The sequence below is a fragment of the Octopus sinensis genome, linkage group LG18 (assembly GCF_006345805.1).
Source record: "Octopus sinensis linkage group LG18, ASM634580v1, whole genome shotgun sequence".
NCBI lineage: Eukaryota > Metazoa > Mollusca > Cephalopoda > Octopoda > Octopodidae > Octopus > Octopus sinensis.
Window position 1 is genome coordinate 40,055,300 of NC_043014.1, and position 25,398 is coordinate 40,080,697.

General features: G+C 38.1%; 1 protein-coding gene across 3 annotated transcripts in view; it reads left to right on the forward strand.

Annotated features, from left to right (window-relative positions):
• LOC115221411 (SID1 transmembrane family member 1-like) overlaps nucleotides 1-25,398 on the forward strand; it is a 74,391-nt gene that overhangs the window by 26,619 nt on the left and 22,374 nt on the right. For 2 of the 3 annotated variants that reach the window (XM_029791592.2, XM_036510902.1), the window contains exons 4-13: nucleotides 83-227; nucleotides 2,827-2,910; nucleotides 3,833-3,983; nucleotides 7,770-7,863; nucleotides 10,127-10,170; nucleotides 11,403-11,465; nucleotides 19,818-19,874; nucleotides 20,940-21,082; nucleotides 23,022-23,095; nucleotides 25,318-25,384. In XM_029791592.2, coding sequence (XP_029647452.1) covers nucleotides 83-227; nucleotides 2,827-2,910; nucleotides 3,833-3,983; nucleotides 7,770-7,863; nucleotides 10,127-10,170; nucleotides 11,403-11,465; nucleotides 19,818-19,874; nucleotides 20,940-21,082; nucleotides 23,022-23,095; nucleotides 25,318-25,384 — 922 coding nt within the window. The remainder of the gene's footprint in view (nucleotides 1-82; nucleotides 228-2,826; nucleotides 2,911-3,832; nucleotides 3,984-7,769; nucleotides 7,864-10,126; nucleotides 10,171-11,402; nucleotides 11,466-19,817; nucleotides 19,875-20,939; nucleotides 21,083-23,021; nucleotides 23,096-25,317; nucleotides 25,385-25,398) is intronic. The other variant, XM_029791593.2, reaches the window with a different exon arrangement.

Genomic DNA, 25,398 nt, shown 5'->3' on the forward strand with positions numbered 1-25,398 from the left:
GATTTTTCAGCTTTTGTTAATGAGAGAGAGAGAGAGAGAGAATGAGGTAGTAAATATCTAACTCTGTTATTATATTTTATAGGCTTGATGTTGAGAAACAGGTTACAGTAACCCCTGCAGAGCCCCTATATTACATGTTTACCTTCCCAGATAATGTAGAATCAGTTGTTGTAACAGGACAATCAAATGATACCAGCTGTATGACGATATCAATTCAAGATATTAAGGTATGTATCTTAGCTATTATCTTAGCCATTGTAGCCTGTTGTTTTCATCTCTCTCACATTTGCATGAATATATCTTTACAAACTCATATTCCATTTCACATACATACATGTATATATATTATCTGAAGTGTTCAGTATTATATATACCCCTTACAACTGATCTTACCAATCAGTTTCATGCTAGGGGTACAACGAAGTGTTAGGTAACAATCTGATTATATAACCTTATACTCATCAGAGGCAGCTGATATGGAATGAAATATAGCAACTGCTCTCTCTCTCTCTCTCTCTATATATATATATATATATATATACATACATACACACACATATGTTCACTCAGTTCACTCAGTTGTAGAAATGAGTTGCGATGTCACAGGTGCCAAGCTGTATCAGCCGTTGCCTTTCCCTTGGATAACACTGGTGGTGTGGAGAGGGGAGGCCGGTACGTATGGGCGACTGCTGGTCTTCCATAAACAACCTTGCCCGGACTTGTGCCTGGGAGGGTAACTTTCTAGGTGCAATCCCACGGTCGGTCATGACCGAAGGAGGTCTCAGCAGCAGCAAACACACATACATACGTACATACATACATATATATGTACATATGTATGTAAACATACTTACACGCATGCACTCACACACACGCACACATATCAGTATAGGCAAGCTATATGCTTCAGAGGTTTGCTTTCCAACCATGTGACTTTAGGTTCAGTTCCAAAGTGTGGAAAGTGTTTTCTATTATAGCCCTGGGTGAATCAAAGCTTTGTGAGTAGATTTGCAGATGGAAACTGAAAGAAGCCTCTTGTGTGTGTGTATGTGTGGGTGTGTGTAGGTATGTGTGTGTGTGGGTGGGTGTTGTGTGTAACCCTGTCTTGATGCCATGTGATAATTGCAAAGGAGATTCACCATCATATAAGCAATATCGCTTGTTTCTAGTCTTTCATGAAAAATATGTCTAACTAAGGGGAAATATTGCCTTATTTGGAAACAGGTGAGGATTGGTGACAGGAACAGCATCTGGCTGTAGGAATTCTGCCTCAATAAATTCCTTTGACTCATGTAAGCATGGAAAAAGTGGATGTTAAATGAGAATGATAGTGGTGATGATGATACTTGTATGTATGTGTGTTTGCGTGAGTTCATATTTCTCTTGTCTTTAATGTGGCAAGCTGGCAAGGAGTGGCTGTGTGGTAAGTAGCTTGCTGATGAACCACATGGTTCCGGGTTCAGTCCCACTGCGTGGCATCTTGGGCAAGTGTTTCTACTCTAGCCTTGGGCCGACCAAAACCTTGCGAGTGGATTTGGTTGATGGAAACTGAAAGAAGCCTGTTGTATATATGTATATATATATATATATATATATATTTATGTGTGTGTATATGTTTGTGTGTCTGTGTTTGTCCCCCCAACATCACTTGACAACCGATGCTGGTGTGTTTATGTCCCCGTAACTTAGCGGTTTGGCAAAAGAGACCGATAGAATAAGTACTAGGCTTACAAAGAATGAGTCCTGGGGTCGATCTGGTTGACTAAAGGCAGTGCTCCAGCATGGCCACAGTCAAATGACTGAAACAAGTAAAAGAGTGAAAGAGTATGCCGGGTAATATGCTTTGCATTATTTTGTCAATCTTTACGTTCTGAGTTCAAATTCCTCCAAGGTCAACTTTGCCATTTATCCTGTGGAAGATGTAATTGACTAACTCCTTCCTCCAAAAATTCCAGGCCTTGTGCCTATAGCAGAAAGGGTTTTTCCGTTGGTTTCACATGTCTTCAATGGTTGTAATACAAGCCTTGCTGATGGTATTGTTTTTCTTGTAGTCCACTGCAAAAGCTTGTCCTTATATGTTACACAATCTGTGTAAACAAAAGGCTCATTCATATGGTCGTTTGTTTCAACTTCTCTTTGTGAACATGTCTGGGCTGTTTCTTGTTTGAAAACACCACTTAGTGTGTAGAGTATCATTGGCAGAGATCACTTTGTTATAAGCATTTAGGGCAGCTCTTTGGTTTGAGGATATCTTCTTCCCTCCTTTCAAAAAGTCTTGGAGGGTCAGTAAAGTGTAATGAGCATTGCCTTCCTAACTGAAAAAGAAAAAAAGAAAAGAAAAAAAGAAAAATTGGTCTTCTACTTACTTAAGATGCTAATGTGGGATTGAACCTGAAACCATATGGTTGAGACATAAACTTCTTAACCACAAAGCCCTGAAATCATTACATAACATACTATTCATTATACACTTAACATTATTGAGAAGTAAACTACAATCTTTGTATAACTTACTTAATTAAATTTTATTGACTTAATTAACTTAATTAAATTTTATTAATTTAATTAACTTACTTAATTAAATTTTATTTTGAAACACATTGTTGTCATTATTAATTTTCTTTAAGGTGGTGAACTGGTAGAATCGTTAGCACGCCAGGCAAAATGCTTAGTGGAATTTTGTCTGTCTTTACGTTCTGAGTTCAAATTCTGCTGAGGTCGACTTTGCCTTTCATCCTTTTGGGGTTGGTAAATTAAGTACCAAAATTTTAGACCTTGTGCCCATAGTAGAAAGGATTATTAATTTTCTTTGTTTTCTTTTTGTAGTGTCCAATTTATGATCTGGACAGGAACATCCGTTTCCATGGTAAATTTCAAACAATGAGTAAAAATTCTGCTATTGTAGTCCAGGTAAGATATATTTATTTCATGTTGCTCTAGTCCACTCAGCTGGCAAAAATGAATAGGACCTGTATTTCAAAGGGCCAGTCTTGTTGCATTCTTTGTTACACTGAATTTTCCTGAGAACTATGTTAAGGATACCATAAATCCTCGAGTATAGTCCACCCTTGAGTATAATACGCAGGGGATTTTTAGGGGGCTGTACCACTGGAAAACCTAAACCTTGTGTATAATACGCACCCCTTCTCTAACTTGAGTCATGCGTTATTAAGCTAGCAGCACCTAGTCGAACAAACACTTCCGTGCACGCGTAATACAATAATGGTGATGTTCTTAACTGTTATATGGGAATGTAAATATGTTTGCAAATTGTTTTTGTTACATGTTATTCTGTGTTCTGAATACTTTTATTATAGTGTGTTGCTTACTGCAAGTTATGGATGATCCATTTATGACTTCATTACTTTCAGGCTTAGTTTAAGGTATTTTCACGCCCGACATCACAAAATGCGCCTGAATAAACATTGCCAGACAGCAAATAGAGACACGGACATTGCTTAGAAAATATTTTTCATTTTTAACCCCGTATATAGTACGCACTAGGGATTTTGACCTTTAAATTGGGAGTGCTCAGCCATTTCTACGTTAATTTAACGAGCAGGCTGTTCCGTTGATCGGATCAACTGGAACCCTCATCATAACCAATGGAGTGCCTGTCACATGTGACAGAATATTCTGAATGCTAGTGGGTTAAAGTAATCCAAATTAAAACCTTCATCAAAATTTCATGTTAATTTATGTTCCAAACACTAGCTTAATTAAGGATATTCTTCATTATTTTCAAAATTATTGAAACAAAAGCACTGTTTTTCAAATGAATTTGATTACTAAAATATTAAAGAACTGATCTTCAAAATTTTATTTATTGCAGAAAAATCTTTACAGTCAGAATGCATTCTATGTTGTGTTGGTTTTAATGCTGAATAACTTAAAATGTTCTGCTTCTGATTCTGAGAAAGTGTTCCCGATGGGATCGGTTCGGACAAAAGATGTGACAATACTTGTCGAGGAAACAATATCAGGTAAGAGGGTATTGTAGTTTGCTGGAAGCATTGTGCATTGTTTGTGAAATGTAACATATCTGGAATGGTACGACAATGCAGAGTAGACTATGATAACTGTTATAAATAATTTAGTTATTCATAATCTAATATAATATTTTTGAATAGGCGCAGGAGTGGCTGTGTGGTAAGTAGCTTGCTTACGAACCATGTGGTTCCGGGTTCAGTCCCACTGCGTGGCACCTTGGGCAAATGTCTTCTATTATAGCCTCGGGCCGACCAAAGCCTTATGAGTGGATTTGGTAGACAGAAACTGAAAGAAGCCCGTCGTATATATATATATATATATATATATGTGTGTGTGTGTGTGTGTGTGTGTGTGTGTGTGTGTGTGTGTGTATGTTTGTGTGTCTGTGTTTGTCCCCCTAGCATTGCTTGACAACCGATGCTGGTGTGTTTATGTTCCCGTCACCTAGCAGTTCGGCAAAAGAGACCGATAGAATAAGTACTGGGCTTACAAAGAATAAGTCCCGGGGTCAAGTTGCTCGATTAAAGGCAGTGCTCCAGCATGGCCGCAGTCAAATGACTGAAACAAGTAAAAGAATAAAAAGAAAAAGAAAAGAGTAATATAAAAATTCCTTTTTCAGATATTGCTAGAAATTAATGGAGTTTCTGTTATAGTCGGTTTTCCAATGGTTACTGAAATTTGTTGGAAGCATCCCTATAGTGGTCTCATGAAGCTCTTTCCGTATGCACGTATAATACATAACTTGGAAGCAGTGCTGCTGGTATGCCAACACACAGGAGCTCGAGACATGACCACCTCACACACTTCTCATGAGGAATTCTGGAAGGAGCTTTGCGAGACCACTGCAGGGACACTTCCGACAAATTTCAGTAACCGTTGGAAAACGACTCCTTTAATTCCTAGCAATATCTGAAGAAGGTATTTTTATATTCTGAAATAGGCGCAGGAGTGGCTGTGTGGTAAGTAGCTTGCTAACCAACCACATGGTTCCGGGTTCAGTCCCACTGTGTGGCATCTTGGGCAAGTGTCTTCTGCTATAGCCTTGAGCCGACCAATGCCTTGTGAGTGGATTTGGTAGACGGAAACTGAAAGAAGCCTTCGTATATATGTATATGTATATATATATGTATGTGTGTGTATATGTTGTGTGTCTGTGTTTGTCCCCCTAGCATTGCTTGACAACCGATGCTGGTGTGTTTATGTTCCCGTCACCTAGCAGTTCGGCAAAAGAGACCGATAGAATAAGTACTGGGCTTACAAAGAATAAGTCCCGGGGTCAAGTTGCTCGATTAAAGGCAGTGCTCCAGCATGGCCGCAGTCAAATGACTGAAACAAGTAAAAGAATAAAAAGAAAAAGAAAAGAGTAATATAAAAATTCCTTTTTCAGATATTGCTAGAAATTAATGGAGTTTCTGTTATAGTCGGTTTTCCAATGGTTACTGAAATTTGTTGGAAGCATCCCTATAGTGGTCTCATGAAGCTCTTTCCGTATGCACGTATAATACATAACTTGGAAGCAGTGCTGCTGGTATGCCAACACACAGGAGCTCGAGACATGACCACCCTCACACACTTCTCATGAGGAATTCTGGAAGGAGCTTTGCGAGACCACTGCAGGGACACTTCCGACAAATTTCAGTAACCGTTGGAAAACGACTCCTTTAATTCCTAGCAATATCTGAAGAAGGTATTTTTATATTCTGAAATAGGCGCAGGAGTGGCTGTGTGGTAAGTAGCTTGCTAACCAACCACATGGTTCCGGGTTCAGTCCCACTGTGTGGCATCTTGGGCAAGTGTCTTCTGCTATAGCCTTGAGCCGACCAATGCCTTGTGAGTGGATTTGGTAGACGGAAACTGAAAGAAGCCTGTCGTATATATGTATATGTATATATATATGTATGTGTGTGTATATGTTTGTGTGTCTGTTTGTCCGTCTAGCATTACTTGATAACCGATGCTGGTGTGTTTACGTCCCCGTCACTTAGTGGTTCAGCAAAAGAGACCGATAGAATAAGTACTAGGCTTACAAAGAATAAGTCCTGGGGTCGATTTGCTCAACTAAAGGTGGTGCTCCAGCATGGCCGCAGTCAAATGACTGAAACAAGTAAAAGAGTGAAAGAGTATATTAGTCTATGGATAATTATACTATTTATAACAGTTATTATAGTCAACTCTGCACTGTTGTGCCATTCCAGACACGTTACATTTCATAATATCAGGTAAATTGTATAACATACATTAGCATTTTTAATAAACTGGATTGGTCAAAAATTAAAAACCTTAAAAAAAAATCATCTCTAATATTATCTAAAATTATTTCGTTTTTGGATTTGGTTTGCAAGATTCTTTATATGAGTTCGTGTGTTGAAGCATATTCTGTTGTGTCTGGGGAGAGTCATTTTCTTTTTGTGCCTTATAATGTAACACACTTTGGAAAGGTTGCGAGACGCAACGAAAATTTTAGGAAAATAAAAATAAGAAATAAGTGGAAATTTTACCGGTGAGAGTGTTAAATTATAAGGCACAAAAAGAAAATGACTCTCCCGAGACACAACAGAATATCTAAAATTAATTCTAAATGAATGGTTAAAATGTATTTATGGTATATCTTTACAATATCTCTGTTCATACTTTCTCTTTGCTTTCTTCTTTCTTTCTATTTTTTTCTTCCTTTCTTTTTTACTTTATTCTTTCTTCCTCTTTATGTAATTTGCGACACCCCCTCCTTGAATCCACTTCTGTATGGCATGGCTTCTGTAGATGCAGTAAAGACAACTTACTTAGTCAATCTGGACACTTTGAATTGTAAATGACTAAAATAGAGTTAATATGATACCTTAAGAGCTGTTGCTTTGTGGCCCTTTATGACATTTTCTTTTGCCTAGGCAAATAAAAATTAAGCTAGTGGGTTGTCCGGAAAGTTCATGCCGATTTATAGTAGCTTACCTTTCGACTTATTTATTTTAGAACATGGTTGAGTCCATAAAATAGGATTTGACTACACCTCCATTTAGAGCACAGTTTAAGCTATCTTTTCATGGAAGAAGGTTTATGTACCTATAACCTGTGTTAATTTTGTAACCCTTTAAAATGGAAGATAAGAAAGTTCCTTTTCGGCACTTGATGCTTTGGGAACCAGACAAAAATTGCTGCAGCTCAGCTGGGATGTGTTACCCCACCCTCCATATTCACCAGATATTGCTCCTTCAGATTTCCACTTATTCAGGTCTCTGCAGAATAGTCTTAATGGTAAAAATTTCAATTCCTTGGATGACGTAAAAAGATACTTTGATGAATTCTTTGCCATGAAACCACATCAATTCTGGGAAGAGGGTATTTTCAAGTTAAAGGAGCAATTTTTGTCTGGTTCCCAAAGCATCAAGTGCCAAAAATGAACTTTCTTATCTTCCATTTTAAAGGGTTACAGAATTAACACAGATTATAGGAACATAAACCTTCTTCCATGAAAAGATAGCTTAAACTGCGCTCTAAATGGAGGTGTAGTCAATATCCTATTTTATGGACTCAACCATGTTCTAAAATAAGTCGAAAGGTAAGCTACTATAAATCGGCACAAACTTTCAGGACAACCCAATAATTGACTAACCCCCCCCCCACTAGAATTGTTGACCTTATGCCAAAATTGGAAATCATTAAGTACTCAGAATAATTATCTTAGAATATTTTGTTTAAACTCTTTGACTTGTAATGTAATTTTTATCAATTAATTCTTAGTTTACATCATTGTTTACTGGTTTTTTATGATTTGTTTTTTTTAGTTGCACACTACTCCACGGCTATTATAGCATCTGTTGGACTTTTCCTTAGTTTTTACATTGTTGCTGGTCTTGCATTGTTAATATATAACAAATGGTAAGAATAAATATTTTTTTCTCTTTTTTAAATTGTACTAAATATTAAAGTTGTCCTTTTAAAGTTGATAAATTAAACTACTAGCCCATGTTGCTTGCTTTTCTGAGTTGGATCCTGTGTACCATGTTCTCTTCTTTGAGGATCTATCTGGGGTGGTGGCTTGTGTTAGTCGGCCACATGACCATGAGGCATGCAAAAGTTAGTAAAGGTAAGGTTACCTTCTCAAGTCATGCTGACTCACAAGGGCTGTTTTCCTGGTTTCGTGGTGTATAAATTCCCTACTTGGATGGGGCGCTGGTCTGTTGTAGGTTTACTCAGTTTTACCAGCTGAGTGAACTGGAGAGACATGAAATGAAGTGTTTTGCTCAAGAACACAATGCATTGCCCAGTCCAAGAATTGAAACCACAATCTTACGATCATGAGTTCAACACCCTAACCACTAAGCCACACACCTCAACCATGTGGCATGTAGCCAATGAGAAAGTATTTACAAAGATGGGAACTGACTGGTGCATATCTTGAAGGGGTTGCCCAGCACAACCTGAGAAGGTACTGACAAATGGTGGATGCAACAATGCATTGTTAAGTTAAGTTAATTTTTGGGCTCAAAAAGCAAAAGCAAGGCCATGTAGGGAGACATGGAGTTATGTACAGGGAGGGTGTTCATGCAAAGAGTTCAGGCCATTTCTGGTCTAGAGAGTCTTTGACCTGAGCGGTCATTGACATTTTCACTATCTTGTCCGGCAGTTTATTCCATGGATCCGCAACCTGGACAGAGAAAGCCCCTCTCCTTCGATTGAGATGAAATCGTTGCAGATAGAGCTTTTTGGAGTGACCCTGCAGCTGACGCTCTGGAGCAGGAGTGAACAACAGCTCTTTCGAGAGGTTGTACTTTCCGCTTATGATGTTGTGAGTGAGAATGAGATCAGCACGACGGCGGCGTTTTTCTAGAGAATAAAGGTCGAGCGTTTTCAGCCTTTCTTCATAAGACAAATGCTTGAGACCAAGAACCATGCGGGTAGCCAGTTTCTGGACTCTTTCGAGATGATGTATGTCTTTGAGGAGATAAGGAGAAGAGGCTTGAATCCCGTACTCCAATATGGGTCTCACCAGCATGACATAGAGTGGTAGGAATATGGCTGCTGTGAGCATTTCGAATGACTGTCGAATCAAGAACAGAACTCCGCATTGCAATGGTGCATGGTGCACCACCTGATCTCATATGCAACAAATGGTGTAAATTTTTGTATTTGAAAGGCTGTGAATTGATTATTATACATTGTAAATATATTTGAATTCTCTATAGCATTACTTTAAAATATATTATGCAGCTGTTGTGAAGGCACATGGCTTAGTGCTTAGGATATTCAGCTTACAATTATAAGGTCGTGAGTTCAATTCCCAGTGATGCATTGTGTCCTTGAGCAAGACACTTTATTCCATGTTGCTCCAGTCCACTCAGCTGGCAAAAAAGAGTAGTACCTGTATTTCAAAGGGCCAGTCTTGTTACATTTTGTGTCATGCTGAATCTCCCTGATAACTACTTTAAGGGTACATGTGTTTGTGTAGTGCCCAGCCATATGCATGTTAATTTCATGAGCAGTTGTAGGCATAGGAGTGGCTGTGTGGTAAGTAGCTTGCTTACGAGCCACATGGTTCTGGGTTCAGTCCACTGCGTGGCACCTTGGGCAAGTGTCTTCTACTATAGCCTCGGGCCAACCAAAGCCTTGTGAGTGGATTTGGTAAGCGGAAACTGAAAGAAGACTGTTGTATATATGTATGTGTGTGTGTCTGTGTGTCTGTCTCTCTGTCTTTGTCCCCCCCAACATCGCTTGACAACCGATGCTGGTGTATTTACGTCCCTGTATCTTAGCGGTTCTGCAAAAGAGACCGATAGAATAAGTACTAGGCTTACAAAGAATAATTCCTGGGGTTGATTTGCTCGACTAAAGGTGGTGCTCCAGCATGGCCACAGTCAAATGACTGAAACAAGTAAAAGAGTCTGTTCCATTGATTGGATCAACTGGAACCCTCATTGTCATAATCGACAAAATGCCAATTAGGTATTATGCAGCTCATTTACATTCAATTTTTCAAACTACTTTTAATAATATGAAATATTTATAGGAGAGATACTCTCAGCTGATTCGTTATCAGTCTTCATATATAACCACTCCATCATTTTCAAAACTTGAAATACTTAAAATCTTGATCTTCAATTCTGAATGTTTCTGATTTTCTTTTTTTCTTTTTTTTTTGCAGTGATAAAAAACCTGAATTCCCAGAAATAAGTGAATTAGAACGAGGTATTTATCCATTTTGATAACCATTTATAACTTTATAAAAGTATTTTGGAAAGTTCTCTTGTAATGTAATGAATTATCTTGTTAACTGAGCAAAAAGTTTTGCTACAAGGCAATCGTTTTGTAGAAATTTTCAAAACTGTTATATTTATTTATAGAATAATAATATTAACAAACCCTGATAAATTACAATGTATTCATTTATATTTTTATATATTACAATGTTGTATGTATTTTATTCGTCTTGCGAGCTGGCAGAATTGATTATGTCAGACAAAAGGCTTTTTGGCATCATATCTTCCAGCTCTATATGTTCTCGGTTCAAATTCTGATCAGGTCAGCTTTGCCTTCCATCCTTTTGGGGGTTCTTAAAATAATAATCAGTTGAGCACTGGGTTGATATAATCAACTTACCCCTTCCCTCTAAAAATAATTTCTGTCTTTGTGTCAAAATTTGAAACTATTAGGAGTGGGTGTGTGGTAAGTAGCTTGCTAACCAACCACATGGTTCCAGGTTCAGTCCCACTGCGTGGCATCTTGGGCAAGTGTCTTCTGCTATAGCCTCGGGCCAACCAAAGCCTTGTGAGTGGATTTGGTAGACGGAAACTGAAAGAAGCCTGTCGTATATATGTATGTATATATATATATATATTATATATATATATATATATATAATATATATATATATATGTATGTGTGTGTGTCTGTGTGTCTGTCTCTCTGTCTTTGTCCCCCCCAACATCGCTTGACAACCGATGCTGGTGTGTTTACGTCCCCGTTACTTAGCGGTTCGGCAAAAAGAGTCCAATAGAATAAGTACTGGGCTTACAAAGAATAAGTCCCGGGGTCGATTTGCTTGACTAAAAGGTGGTGCTCCAGCATGGCCGCAGTCAAATGACTGAAACAAGTAAAAGAGTAAAAGAGTATTATTATTAGCAGAATTCTTTGTGTCAGGGCAAAATCCTTAATGGCATTACATTTTCAGTTGAGTTCTGTACAGGTCGACCTTGCCTTTCATCCTTTTGTAGGGGTCAATAAAATCAGTACCAGTTGAGCACTGGGTTGATATAATCAACTCCCCCTTTTCCTTTAAAACATTGCTGGCCTTGTATCAAAATTTGAAACCTTTAATTATTATATAGAAATTTATGCAGCAAAATGTATTGTCGTGCCTTTTAATTTTTTTTATTACCTACTTTTCATCGTGTTTACTATAAATGTCTTTCCTCTCCCAGAGAGATTTTTGTGGGGCGCTGCTGGATTGATTCCATCAGATTCCGATTCTGATGAGAAAAGTGGTAACTATATTGGATTTAATTGTAGCATTAGTACTTTATAGTTGTATGTGTTTGTATGCTTTTACTAAAAAAAAAAACGTTCAGTATTTGCTCTGTAAATCACAGATATATTGTGCAATAGTTATAGTTTGGCATATTGCTTAATTTGTTCTTAAATATTTCTCACTCGAATTTAGTAATTTTTTTTTATTTATTACTCTTTCAATTTCGGAGATGTACTCGCATAGCAAGTGACTTGATCTGAGATCGTGTGCTGGAACGAAAACAATTGCAGCGTGGAAGGTGTTTGTAAGCCATTTAAGAAACACACAAAAGCCGTTCGATTCACTTCAACATTTAAGTTTAATTTGTCAAAATATTTTCGTCGCTTTAAGACCGCGACCTGTTCACTGACAAAAATCCGTGTTGCATCTGAGAAAGTAACAGTTAGTTTGTTATATATGTATGTATGTGTGTATGTATGTATGCATGCATGTATGTATGTATGTACGCCTGTATGTATGTATGTATGTGTGTATATGCACGCACACACACACTATAAACTTAAAGCAGATGCAGCATGGATTTTTGTCAGTGAACAGGTCGCGGTCTTAAAGCGACGAAAATATTTTGACAAATTAAACTTAAATGTTGAAGTGAATCGAACGGCTTTTGTGTGTTTCTTAAATGGCTTACAAACACCTTCCACGCTGCAATTCCTTTCAATTTCATCTTCCCAGTAGTTACTTTACATCCATTTGCTAGCCTACGAGGATGTATCATTTTTTTCTTTTTTTTCTTTTCTGTAAATTTTTATATTTAAGTACTTACGGGTCAGTTAGCTTTTGTAGTTGAATCACCTTTCATGCTACAACACTTTACCTGTCACACAGGAAGGGGAAACTCTTTGTCAGTCAGGAAGACAAGCAAACAGAATTATGTAACAATGCAATAATTACAGTAATAAGAATAAATCTTATGACCTTTATGCTCCAGTAGTTGAATCTCAGAGACATTGTTCCTTGCAAATACTATCAATATCAATCAGAATTTTCCTACATCTTTCATCATCATCATCATCATCGTTTAACGTCCGTTTTCCATGCTAGCATGGGCTGGACGGTCCGACCGGGGTCTGGGAAACCAGGAGGCTGCACCAGGCTCCAGTCTTATCTGGCAATGTTTCTACAGCTGGATGCCCTTCCTAATGTCAACCACTCCAAGAGTGTAGTGGGTGCTTTTTACGTGCCACCAGCACAGGTGCCAAGGGAGGCTGGCAACGGCCACGATCGGTTGGTGCTTTTTACATGCCACCGGCACAGAAGCCAGTCAAGGTGGCGCTGGCATCGACCACGTATGGATGGTGCTTTTTACGTGCCACCGGCACAGGTGCCAGGGGAGGCTGGTGAACTGATTTTTCTGATTCAAACACACTCAGACTGAAACACCCAAAACTTCATCCAAAAGAAGCCATCGAACTGATTAACGATGATGCATTCACTAATAGACTATAAACTCTGGCCCACTTATATCACTGGTACAATGACTGTTGCTCCTTTGATGCAGCCAGTTGTGTACCACCTCCACCCAGCCCACCAATATACCCATCTCTCCTACAATGTCTCACTTTCCTCCCTCTCTCTGTCCATCCATCCTTTTCACACTAATCAGTTACTTTATACCATCCTTCCTCCTTAAGGTGGCGAGCTGGCAGAAACGTTAGCGCGCCGGGCGAAATGCTTAGCGGTATTTCGCCTGTCGTTACATTCTGAGTTCAAATTCCGCCAAGGTCGACTTTGCCTTTCATCTTTTTGGGGTCGATAAATAAAGTACCAGTTTCGCACTGGGGTCGATGTAATCGACTTACTCCCTTTGTCTGTCCTTCTTTGTCCCCTCTATGTTTAGCCTCTTGTGGGTTGTAAAGAAATATATACCATCCTTCCTCCTCAGAGCATGAATCCCTCCCCACTATCGTTATTATTGAATTATTGATGGTCATATTGAACATAAACTATATTGATCTCACCAGTCTTGGAGCCCTATGAAAGTTGAATTCATTGAATGACCCTTTTGACTAAGCCACAGAAAAAAAAAGCAAAAGAAAAAAATGCATTTAATTTAAAATTAGGGAATTTCTCATAGTATTGCTATTAAAAAAATCTCTAATTTGCATGTCAAGTAGTTTATCAAATTAATAGCATGATGTATTTTTGTTGCATGTTCTTTAACTAAAAACTATGCACTGTGTCAACAATAAAGAAGTAGAAAATTTTTTAATATTTAAAAAAAAAACCCTAAAAAAAAACAAGACAAAAAACAAAAAAAGCAAAAGCAAAAACAAAAATTAAAGAAAACCAAAAGACAGCACAGTTATTAATCTTAAATTGCTGTGTTTAGACTAAATAGTGTGTTTAGAGATTTTTGCATCTCTTGAACATGAATTTCTTGAATCTAGAATTTGTGAATAGCATTGGTAGATTTATGTCAGTTTGTTAATGTAAACTGAAAGGAAAATACCATTGAGCAGATTTTTCTCAAGTGCGACTCATGGAGCATCTTTTGATTGCTAATTTCTTGTCAATGGTCACAGGCCTTATAGACAATTACAGTGCCAATCAAACTGATGGATTTCCCAGACCAAGATACATAAAAATGTAATTTATGTCTTGCTCTTCATTCGCTGCCCAGTGGTTAGGGCAGCGAACTCGCGATCGGAGGATCGCGGTTTCGATTCCCAGACCGGGCATTGTGTGTGTTTATTGAGCGAAAACACCTAAAAGCTCTACGAGGCTCCGGCAGGGGATGGTGGCGACCCCTGTTGTACTCTTTCACCGCAACTTTCTCTCAATCTCTCTTCCTGTTTCTTGAGTAACGCTGCGATGGACTGGCGTCCCATCCAGCTGGGGGGAACACATATGTCACAGAAACCGGGAAACCAGGCCCATGAGCCTGGCTAGCCTTGAAAAGGGCGACGTTTATCATTTTCGTTTATCTTCATTCCCTACTAATAATCCTACTTTTCAATGTTAATAGCATTTCTGCTCTTTTCAGGGCTTTAGGATTTCACTGTGACCTTGGCAGGGTGGCTGATGGGTTCTATGCCTTGCCAAGGGGCGGCAGGGTGTGATTTTTTGACTAGGATTGCTTATTGAGCATACACAGCTAACTTGTATATCTACAGGCCATCCCCCACTAACTGCAAACTGTTGGCCCAGTGGTTGGGAGTTAGCACCAGAACACCATTCTCAAGTGCAATATAAGCAATTTCCATTGAATGCTTCTTTCATATTGTGTGATGCTAATAAGTTTGTTGTGTTGAAAGTCATTGTCATGTTACAGATCTGTGTATGCTTTGTAAAGGTGATCAGTTTTAATCTATTCAGACTCTTGACACAGCATGATAATAAGGACAATGTTTTGTACTTTGTAACCTTCTATTTATCGTTGATTTTAAAAGGCTATTAGTTTGCTACTCACTGTTGCATAATATTCAGAAATCGTGAAATTTACTCACTTTATTTTCCTGTTATATAAAATCGAATATTTACTAAGTATGTACATCAATTTGATTACTTGCTAAGTTTCATCAGTACCTTCCACTAAACGTCTTATTTTCAGTATATATAGCATGTTTATACTGTAGCTATGGTAATTTACTCTAGAGATTATATTATATTTAACCCTTTCGTTACCGTATTCATTTTGAGATGCTCTGTGTTTCTTTCAATTACTTTAAATATAATAAAAAATTTAGTAAAATAACCTAGTCATCTTTCAGCTGGTGTTAGGATCATAAATGCGACTAAGGCTTGGTGGAAAATTTTAATTCAAAACTTATGAAAACAAAGCATTTGTACTCAGAGCCAGGGCTGGTTTCAGCCAGGTTGCTAATGAAAGAGTTAAAGGTATTGACATTATTAATATGCTGATTCTAGTGGTTGAGAAAGAAAGTATTTGATTACTAATCAATACATTTTAATTGATTTTTATGGTAAACTGAGTCAGCTGATTTGCTATATAATTTCAGGAGTCAAAATTTCTTTTTACATGTTATATAGCACGCCAGGCGAAATGCTTAGCGGTATCTCGTCTGTCGTTACGTTCTGAGTTCAAATTCCACCGAGGTCGACTTTGCCTTTCATCCTTTAGGGGTCGATAAATTAAGTACCAGTTTCGCACTGGAGTCGATGTAATTGACTTAATCCCTTTGTCTGTCCTTGTTTGTCCTCTCTGTGTTTAGCCCCTTGTGGGCAATAAAGAAATATATATTCCGATTCTTATGTGGGCATCTTTGAAACCAAGAACATATTCCAAATTTCCATTTGGAGATAGGTGCAACATGGCTCTGTGGTTGAAGAGCTTGCTTCTAAACCACATGTTTGTGGTTTCAGTTCCACTGTGCAAATGTTTTCTACTATAGCCATGGGCTAACCAATTCCTTGTAAGCGGATTTGGTAGATGGAAATTGAAAGAAACCTATAGTGCGCACATGTGTGTGTGTGTGCATATTTGTAATGGAGTGGGTTCAATTTTAACATTCAATCTGTATTTAAGCATATCTTGCTTGTTGTTATTGTATGGGAATCTAGTTTTGAAGATGGCAGTAAAGAAATATATATATCTGTTTATTCACATGTCCACTGAAGTGGTACTTGGCTAGTTAACTGACATGCTGAAATTTGGTGTTGGAAATAGTAAGTTCATTTGCATCATGAAATTCTATGAGCTTTGATCCCTTTTCAGTTAAGCTATACCCACCAGCATATATATCCTGGTGTTTACTAATATGTCCACCAAAAGCCCCAGCTTTAGAGAGACTTAGAAATAATAATATTTCTATTTTTGAAAACCAGTGGATGTATTCCACTGAAATTAGGTAAATAATCCTTCGAACAGGTGGTCAGCAGCGACACCGGCTGGGTTCGGTTACTCTGCATTGATAAAGGGCAAATAGCCTGAAACATGTCTGCAGATGTCTGACCAGCGAGGGGGAAGCGGCTGACCACCCCTGTTCGAAGGTTATAATGGACACAGGTTCGTGTGTCATATAGCTAGCTAGAGGCAATGGCCTCTTGGGAGCTAATCAACGGCAGCTTTCATCCTATATTTATGAACTGCCATATTAGCTTGGCAATAACTGTTAATATGATAATATCAATATTGTTAATTCTTGAGGTAATCTACCCAAGAGCCATTAGTCACACTTGCTGTGCATATGTAGACACCATGAGGTTATCACATTGCTTGTCATTAAACTTTATTCTATCACTCATTGAGGTTTCTCCAGAGATAACATCCACCCACTTCTCTGCTTTGTATATATAGACACACCACTTGACCTTGATGTTTTGTTTTTCCTTTTACAGTTGAAGCACCAATCTATTTCAAATTGGTACATAGTGTACATTAGCCTTTACTATAGCATCTCGTTTATCTCATTAGGTTTATCTTTAAATCTATTGCAGCTGACTTGAAAAGTGAAGAAATTGTTTAAGAAGGAAGGAATGAATGAATAACTGGCAAATTGGTTGAGTTCATAGAGTGCAGAACAAAATACTTTGTAGTATTTTGTCCAGGCTCTCTGTACCTGAGTTCAAATCTTGTTGAGGCCATCTGTGTCTTTAATCCTTTAGGAGTTGGTGAAGGCTATGGCACAGCCGTTTTGGCACCATCTATTTGGTGTTGCTGAGTCAATGCTGACTTATTTGACATCAGATGTTTTAGTGTTTCTCTTATTCCCTGGTGTCCCGCTCTCCTTCTCTGTGTATGTGTGAGAGTATATTTCTCTTTATGTGTATGAAGAGAGGGAAAGTTTTAATGCTAATCATCATCATCATTTAACATCGGCCTTCCATGCTGGCATGGATTGGATGGTTTGACAGGAGCTGGCCAGGTAGAAGACTACCCCAGGCTACTGAGTATGTTTTGGCATGGCTTTTAGGGCTGGATGCCCTTCCTAACTTCAACCACCCTGTTCTTTTCCACCAGCACAGGCGAGGTCAGTTTTGGCAAGGTTTTTACAGCTGGAAGCCCTTCCAAATGCCAACCCCTTTACTGTGCGGACTGGATGCTTTTTAACCCTTTTGTTACCAACCCGGCTGATACCGGCTCTGGCTCTGAGGACAATTGTTTTGTTTTCATACATTTTGAATTAAAATTTTCCACCAAACCTTAGTCACACTTTATGTTCCTAACACTAGCTTAATGATAACTAAGTTGTTTTACTAAATTCTTTATCATATTTACAGTAATTGAAAGAAACACAGAGCATCTCAAAATAAATACAGTAACAAAAGGGTTAATAAATTGTAATCTCTCTCTCTCTCACTCTTGTATTTTTTCAAGCTGTATGTATATATTTCTGTGCAATGTGCATGTGTCTGAGTATGAGTGTTTGCTTCCAGTGCTAAAAAGTACTGTCCCCAAGACAGGCTCAGTGTTCAGTCAGCTGGACCAGATCGTCAACATCCAACCGACCAAGTCCAATCGTCTCTTCCTGGTTGATGAAATAAAGAACCAAAGTAGAGTGGTTGGTTGGTTAAATAGTTAGATCCTTAGATAAGATGCCTTCTGATTATTTGTTCTGGCCTTTTGCATGCTGAGTTTAACCCATCTCACAGAAACCTTAAGAAAAAGAAAAAGGTAAATCTATGTACATTGCTCTTTGTCCCTTGACTAAATGGTAAGTCAAAAGTTAGGAAGTGATTCTTTGGACTTCCTTTTTGAACAAATGAGGTTTGTAATGTTGTGGTTATAAACATACTAATATCTGTCAGTACATTGAAACTTGTTAGTTTATCACAAAATTATTGTTGATTGTTAAAAATTATCTTTTTGTGTTTCATATTGTCCTCCTAAAAAAACAAAAAAAAAACATTTACAGGCCCAGGCATATCTGTGTGGTAAGAAGCTTGCTTCCCAACCACATTGTTCCGGGTTCAGTCCCACCGCATAGTACCTTGGGCAAGTATCTTCTACTATAGTCTTGGGCCAGCCAAATCCTTATGAGTTGATTTGGTAGACAGAAACTGAAGGAAGCTGATTGCATATTGTGTGTGTGTGTGTATATATATATATATATATATATATATATATATATATATATATACTTTATTTAAAAGCAGCAGAAAATTCAACAAAACCTGTTACTCTAAGTTTCACGTTCCCATTTGTCGGACAGTTTTTGCTAGAAAAATATATTTATGTGTGTGTGTCTGTTTGCCCCCCTCCATTACTTGATAAGCAGTGTTGGTGTGTTGGTCCATTTAACTTAGCAGTTTGGCAAAAGAGACTGATAGAATAAGCACTAGGATTGCCAAAAATAAGTCTTGGGGGTCAGTTTCTTAAACTAAAAAAAAAAGCCCTTTTAAGGCAGTGCTCTCCAGAATGGCTGCAGACAAATGTCTGAAACAAATAAAAGGATAAAGAATACAGGAAGAAAATCATTGATGAACAAGTTGAAGATCTTATATATTTCAAAGTCATTTGAATTAGACTCCCATTTAATTAGCATTTATTCCTTGTAAGCTCATTCAAACAAAAATATACTTGAAGTCTTGGTTTTGTGGGATGATCATTTTTGTTTTGGAGAAAATTCTAATCTTCTTCAGGACACAATTTAATAATACAATTGATATTAAATTTTGCTCAGAAGGTGGTGAGCTGGCAGAATCATTAGCACACTGAGCAAAATGGTCTGAGTTCAAATTCTGCCGTGGCTGTCTTTGTCTTTCATCCTTTCGGGGTCAATAAAATAGTATCAGTTGATCATTGGGGTCAATGTAATTGACTTACCCAACCCCCAAAATTGCTGGCCTTGTGCCAAAATTTGAAACTAATATTAAATTTTGTTTCACTGAAATTGAAAGTTATATTACTGCGTTCAGTAAAAAAGTGAAATATTTTTGGAATAAAATTTATTGGATATTTTAGAAATTAAATACATTTTTTACTCCACCATAATGTGAAATTATATTTTAAAGTTACAGATATGTACTTGCATAGCAAGTGACTTGATCTGAGATCGTGTGTTGGAATGAAAACAATTGCAGCGTGGAAGGTGTTTATAAGCTATTTAAGAAACACACAAAAACTGTTAGATTCACTTCAATATTTAAATTTAATTTGCCAAAATATTTTCATCGCTTTGAGACCACAACCTGTTCACTGACAAAATTCCTAGATGCAGCACAGAATTTTGTCAATGAACAGGTCACGGTCTCAAAGTGAGGAAAATATTTTGGCAAATTAAATTTAGATGTTGAAGTGAATCTAACGGTTTTTGTGTGTTCCTTGAATGGCTTATAAACACCTTCCACACTGCAATTGTTATATTTTAAACACATTTTAAAAATTTGATAATATTTTTTTCAGCATTACCACAAGGTTATCAAACTCAGAGATATGGCAGTATCAATGAAAGACGGAACGGTAAGTAGAATGCGTTGTTTCAAGTTAATAATAATAACTAAGATATTTAGAAAACATCTATCTTTGTAATTGACTTGTAAAATGAAGTGATGCTAACAAAAATTCTGATGTTCTTGAGAACTTTAGCTGAAAGAGAAAAATGAAATTGTCACCCATAATTATGACCCTAGTATCGATCTATTGCATTTCAATCTGTTTTAGGGTTAGGGTTAGTTAGGGTTAGGGTTAGGGGTGGGGGGAAGGGTATCTTTTTTTCTTCACAAATGTAAATAAACCCAATCTGTTTCTTAAACGAGGGACATATTCATACGGCACAGAATGTTTTTTTTGCCTCAATGGACGTCATTGATTGGTTGAAATTGCAGAAATTGAAGAAAAAAAACAACAACTATCTTACAAACTATAGAATTTTCTCAATAAAGCCAAGAGAAAAAGATGTTTTATAAACACATTCTACCAGTATACGAAGTTTATAATTTTTTAGTTACCTAGAAATTATGTTAAAAACTGCTGTTCAAACTGAAAAGATCCTGATATTTTGAGCTTGTTTGTAACAGATAATTTGGTTGTAATGTTGTGATAGAAAGACACAGATATTAGTTGGATTATCACAAAAAATAATTTGATTATTAAGAATTATCCTTTAACTCCTTTGTTAACATATTTATGTTGAAATACAACTTTGTGTTTTCAATTAATTTAAAAAATAATGAAGTTAAACTAAAGAGGTGAAGGCACATGGCTTAGTGGTTAGGGTGTCAGCATCATGATCGTAAGATTGTGGTTTCGATTCCTGGACCGGGCGATGCGTTGTGTTCTTGAGCAAAACACTTCATTTCACGTTGCTCCAGTCCACTCAGCTGGCAAAAATGAGTAACGCTGCGATGGACTGGTATCCCGTCCAGCTGGGGAACACATACGCCATAGAAACCGGGAAACCGGGCCCATGAGCCTGGCTAGGCTTTAAAAAGGGCGCATTTTTTAAACTAAAATAACTTTGTCATCATTAAGCTGATGTTTGGAACAAAAATTAACATGAAATTTTTAATTTTTCTGCTTTTACAGACAACGTGACAGCGCCTCTTTTAAATCCCATGTCTCCCAGTGCCACTACAGAAGATACTTCATCCGTCAACTCCTCGTTAGACACGGAGGATATTGATTTTCTGAATGATGCAGAAGAAGAAAAAGATGTCTTCAGAACAAAGGTGATGCTTGTTGATTACATGAAACTCAGGTGTTATGAGCACCAGTTTGAGACTGACCAGAGAAACTGATTCACTGAAAGAACTCAGTTGTCATAATGTTGTTCCTTCTCGAGCCATGCCTGGCTCATAGGGCCGGTTTCCCGGTTTCCTTCATCATCATCATTGTTCGACCGTGGTCGAGACAATGGAATTTACCATGTTACGCCAGACTTCACGGTCCATCATGGCATTATGGAGGTCCTGTTGCTGGATGCCTGTATCCCTGGAGATTACATCAGGGTAGGAGAGTGTGCGCCCTCTGGTAATCGCGAGTAGATGGCTTCCAGAGGAGAAGAGTAGAAATTACTTCTTTTTCAGCTCTACAACAATGTCCAGCAAACTGGACTCTTCTACCTTTCACAAGATTTCCTTGGCGTATAGGTTCCCCACCAGGACAGGACACCGGTCCGTCGCAGGTGATCTGCAAGATGCAGGAGGAAAGAGTGAGAGAAAGTTGTGGCGAAAGAGTCAGCAGAAGTTTCGCCGTTACCTTCTGCCGGAGATGCGTGGAGCTTAGGTGTTTCGCTCATAAACACACACACATTGCCCAGTCTGAGATTCGAACCCACGATCCCTCGACCACGAGTCCGCTGCTCTAACAACTAGGCCATGTGCCTCCACAGATGTCACAATGTGGTCTCCTGGGAACCCTGGATGTTGGCCACTGGGAGATTGCATTACAATCTAGCTGTGTAGTGAGAAGTTTGCTTCCCAATTGCTTGGTTGTGGGTTCAATCCTACTGTGTGGCATCTCAGACAAGTGTTTTCTACTATAGCTCCTGGTCAACCAAACCCTTGTGAGAGGATTTGTAGATGGAAACTGAATGAAGCCTGTTGTTTATACATATGCATACATACATATACATATACATATATATATGTATGTATATATATATATATATATTTATATATATGTATGTATATCATCATCATCATCATCAACATCATCATCGTTTAACGTCCACTTTTCATGCTAGCATGGGTTGGACGATTTGACTGAGGACTGGTGAACCAGATAGGTGTACCAGGCTCCAATCTGATCTGGCAGAGTTTCTACAGCTGGATGCCCTTCCTAACGCCAACCACTCTGAGAGTGTAGTGGGTGCTTTTATATGCCAGTAAGGTGACGCTGGTAACGCCCTAACCACTTCTGAAGTGGGAGAAACGTGGAATGGTATCTAATTTGTAAAGATGAAACAGTCTGTTGTTCATGATGTTGGACTCATGATCGCAAGGTTGTGATTTTAATTCCCGAACTAGATGATGTATTGTGTTCTTGAGCAAAACACTTCATTTCACATTGCTACAGTCTACTCAGCTGAAAATGAGTTCCAGCAATAGTTGGGAAGTTAACCTCCAATGGACTGGTGTCCTATCCAGGGGGGAGTATTGTAATCTCAGTCACTTATATGGCACAGAAACTAGGTTTAACCCTTTGGCATTCAGATTACTTTGTCAAGTGTAATACTTATTATTCACATTGCTTTGAATTGATCGTATATTATCTAGTGGCTTTGAGATTTCAATCATGTGATTGTATATTTTTAGAATGTCATTGTAGGGTAGGTGTGAGAAGCCAGAGCTAGCCAGTTTTAACATAAAACAAGTAGAATATTAGGGCCGGATGTGGCAAGTTTAAATGCTAAGGGGTTAAGCTCTGACCTTATGGATCCTAAGACTCCTGTCCGACCCAGTACCAGGTCCTCTATTAATTTGGTTACTTGGTAACTGACAGATATGCAGTTCCAGTCTATTCAGTCTATCCTGTTTCTCTTTTCATTTTTAAACTGGTGCTTGTAATGTCTGATGTCATTGTGTTTGCTACATTATCACATTTTCTATCACATATCGTGTGGTATATTTGAAATATAAATATTTCCTGTTGTTGTTTTAATTTCAGACAGCTTTATTTGTGTCTGACTTATCTCGTAAAGGGAGGAAAAAACTGGAAAAATATGGGAAAGTGTACAACTGGTAAGAGTGTATTTATTTTTACAACTATAAATATTTGTAATGGCTCCATGTCTAAGGAGTTCAGTTTGGAACCATGTGGTTAGGGGTTTGGTGCCATTGTCTGGATGCTGTTGGCTGAAGCCTTGTGAGTGGATTTGGTAGACAGAAACTGAAAGAAGCCTGTCATATATATATGTGTGTATATATATATATATATCTATGTATGTATGTGTGTGTATATGTTTGTGTGTCTGTGTTTGTCCCCCAACATCGCTTGATAACCAATGCTGCTGTGTTTACATCTCTGTAACTTAGCGATTCAGCAAAAGAGCCTGATAGAATAAGTACTAGGCTTACAAAGAATAAGACCTGGGATCGATTTGCTCGACTAAAGGCGGTGCTCCAGCATGGCCACAGTCAAATGACTGAAACAAGTAAAAGAGCAAAAGAGTGTAGTTTTACCAGGCAAATGGTCATAAAACATTTGTTGTTGTTTAGATGTCACAGATGTGGCTTTCTACTGGTTTTCCTTGTTTCTAAAAGTATTGGGTTGTCTGGAAAGTTCATGCCGATTTTTAAAGGAAAGAAAAAGGTCAATAAATACTTGCCATTACATTTTTAATCAACCAAATACGAACCATTTTGTTGCACAATGCGTCTCCATCTTTCCTTTAACTTGAAAATACCCTCTTCCCAGAATTGAGGTGGTTTCATGGCAAAGAATTCATCAAGGTATCTTTTTACGTCATCCAAGGAATTGAAATTTTTACCATTAAGACTATTCTGCAGAGATCTGAATAAGTGGAAATCCGAAGGAGCAATATCTGGTGAATATGGAGGTGGGGTAACACATCCCAGCCAAGCTGCAGCAATTTTTGTCTTGTTCCCAAAGCATCAAGTGCTGAAAATGAACTTTCTTATCTTCCATTTTAAAGGGTTACAGAATCAACACAGGTTATAGGAACATGAACCTTTTTCCATAAAAAGATACTTTAAACTGTGCTCTAAACGGAGGCATAGTCAAATCCTATTTTATGGACTCAACCATGTTCTAAAATAAGTCGAAAGGTAAGCTACTATAAATCGGCAAGAACTTTCCAGACAGCCCAATATTTCTCCAGAACTTTGGTTGTTATTTGTTGCAAATATTTACAAACATAAAAAGATACAGAAATATGCTGTAGATGAGGTGAATAACTCATAAATATTACAAATTATCAATTAAACAAAATTGCTGCTACTTTTCGACATTGAGAGGTCACAGCCCCAGTACTATGGACATTTGATTAGAATATTGATTTCAAATTTTGGCACAAGGCCAGCAATTTTGGGAGGTAGGGTAAGTTGATAACATTGACCCTAGTGCTCGACTGGTACTTATTTTCTTGACCCTGAAAAGGTGGAAGGCAAAGTCAGAATTTGAACTCAGAACATGAAGACAGACAAGATACCTATTTCTTTATTACCCACAAGGGGCTAAACATAGTGGGGACAAACAAGGACAGACATAGGTATTAAGTCGATTACATCGACCCCAGTGCGTAACTGGTACTTAATTTAGGCGGCGAGCTGGCAGAAATGTTAGCCGCTGGGCGAAATGCTTAGCGGTATTTCGTCTGCGTTACGTTGTGAGTTCAAATTCCGCCGAGGTCGACTTTGCCTTTCATCCTTTCGGGGTCGATAAATTAAGTACCAGTTACGCACTGGGGTCGATGTAATCGACTTAATACCTATGCCTGTCCTTGTTTGTCCCCTCTGTGTTTAGCCCCTTGTGGGTAATAAAGAAATAGGTACTTAATTTATTGACCCCGAAAAGATGAAAGGCAAAGCCAACCTTGGCGGAATTTGAACTCACAACGTAACGACAGACGAAATACCACTAAGCATCTTGTCTTGCATGCTCACGATTCTGCTAGCTTGCTGCCTTCATTTGATTAGAATATTACAAGAAAGAACTGCAAGACAAATTCTTCAAACTGAGCCAAACTGGCAGAGTACCTATGGGTAGATCAAGAACGAGATGGTTGGAAAATATCCATTGTCTCAATTGGTCATGCTTGGGAATCCGGCCAGAAGATGTTATGATGGGATCCCATGGGGGAAGTACCTGAGGATTTTTTCCCCATGACCCTCCCAAAAACAGTGGGTGGAAAGAATGGGTGGATGGATGGATGGATGGATGGATGTTATTAAAAATAGGCAAAAATTGTTTGAATGATAACATTCTTCACTATTTCTTTCAGGAATCTTTGGACAATTGTTATATTTTATGGACTTCCAGTGATCCAGTTAGTCATAACATATCAAAAAGTATGTATAAAGAA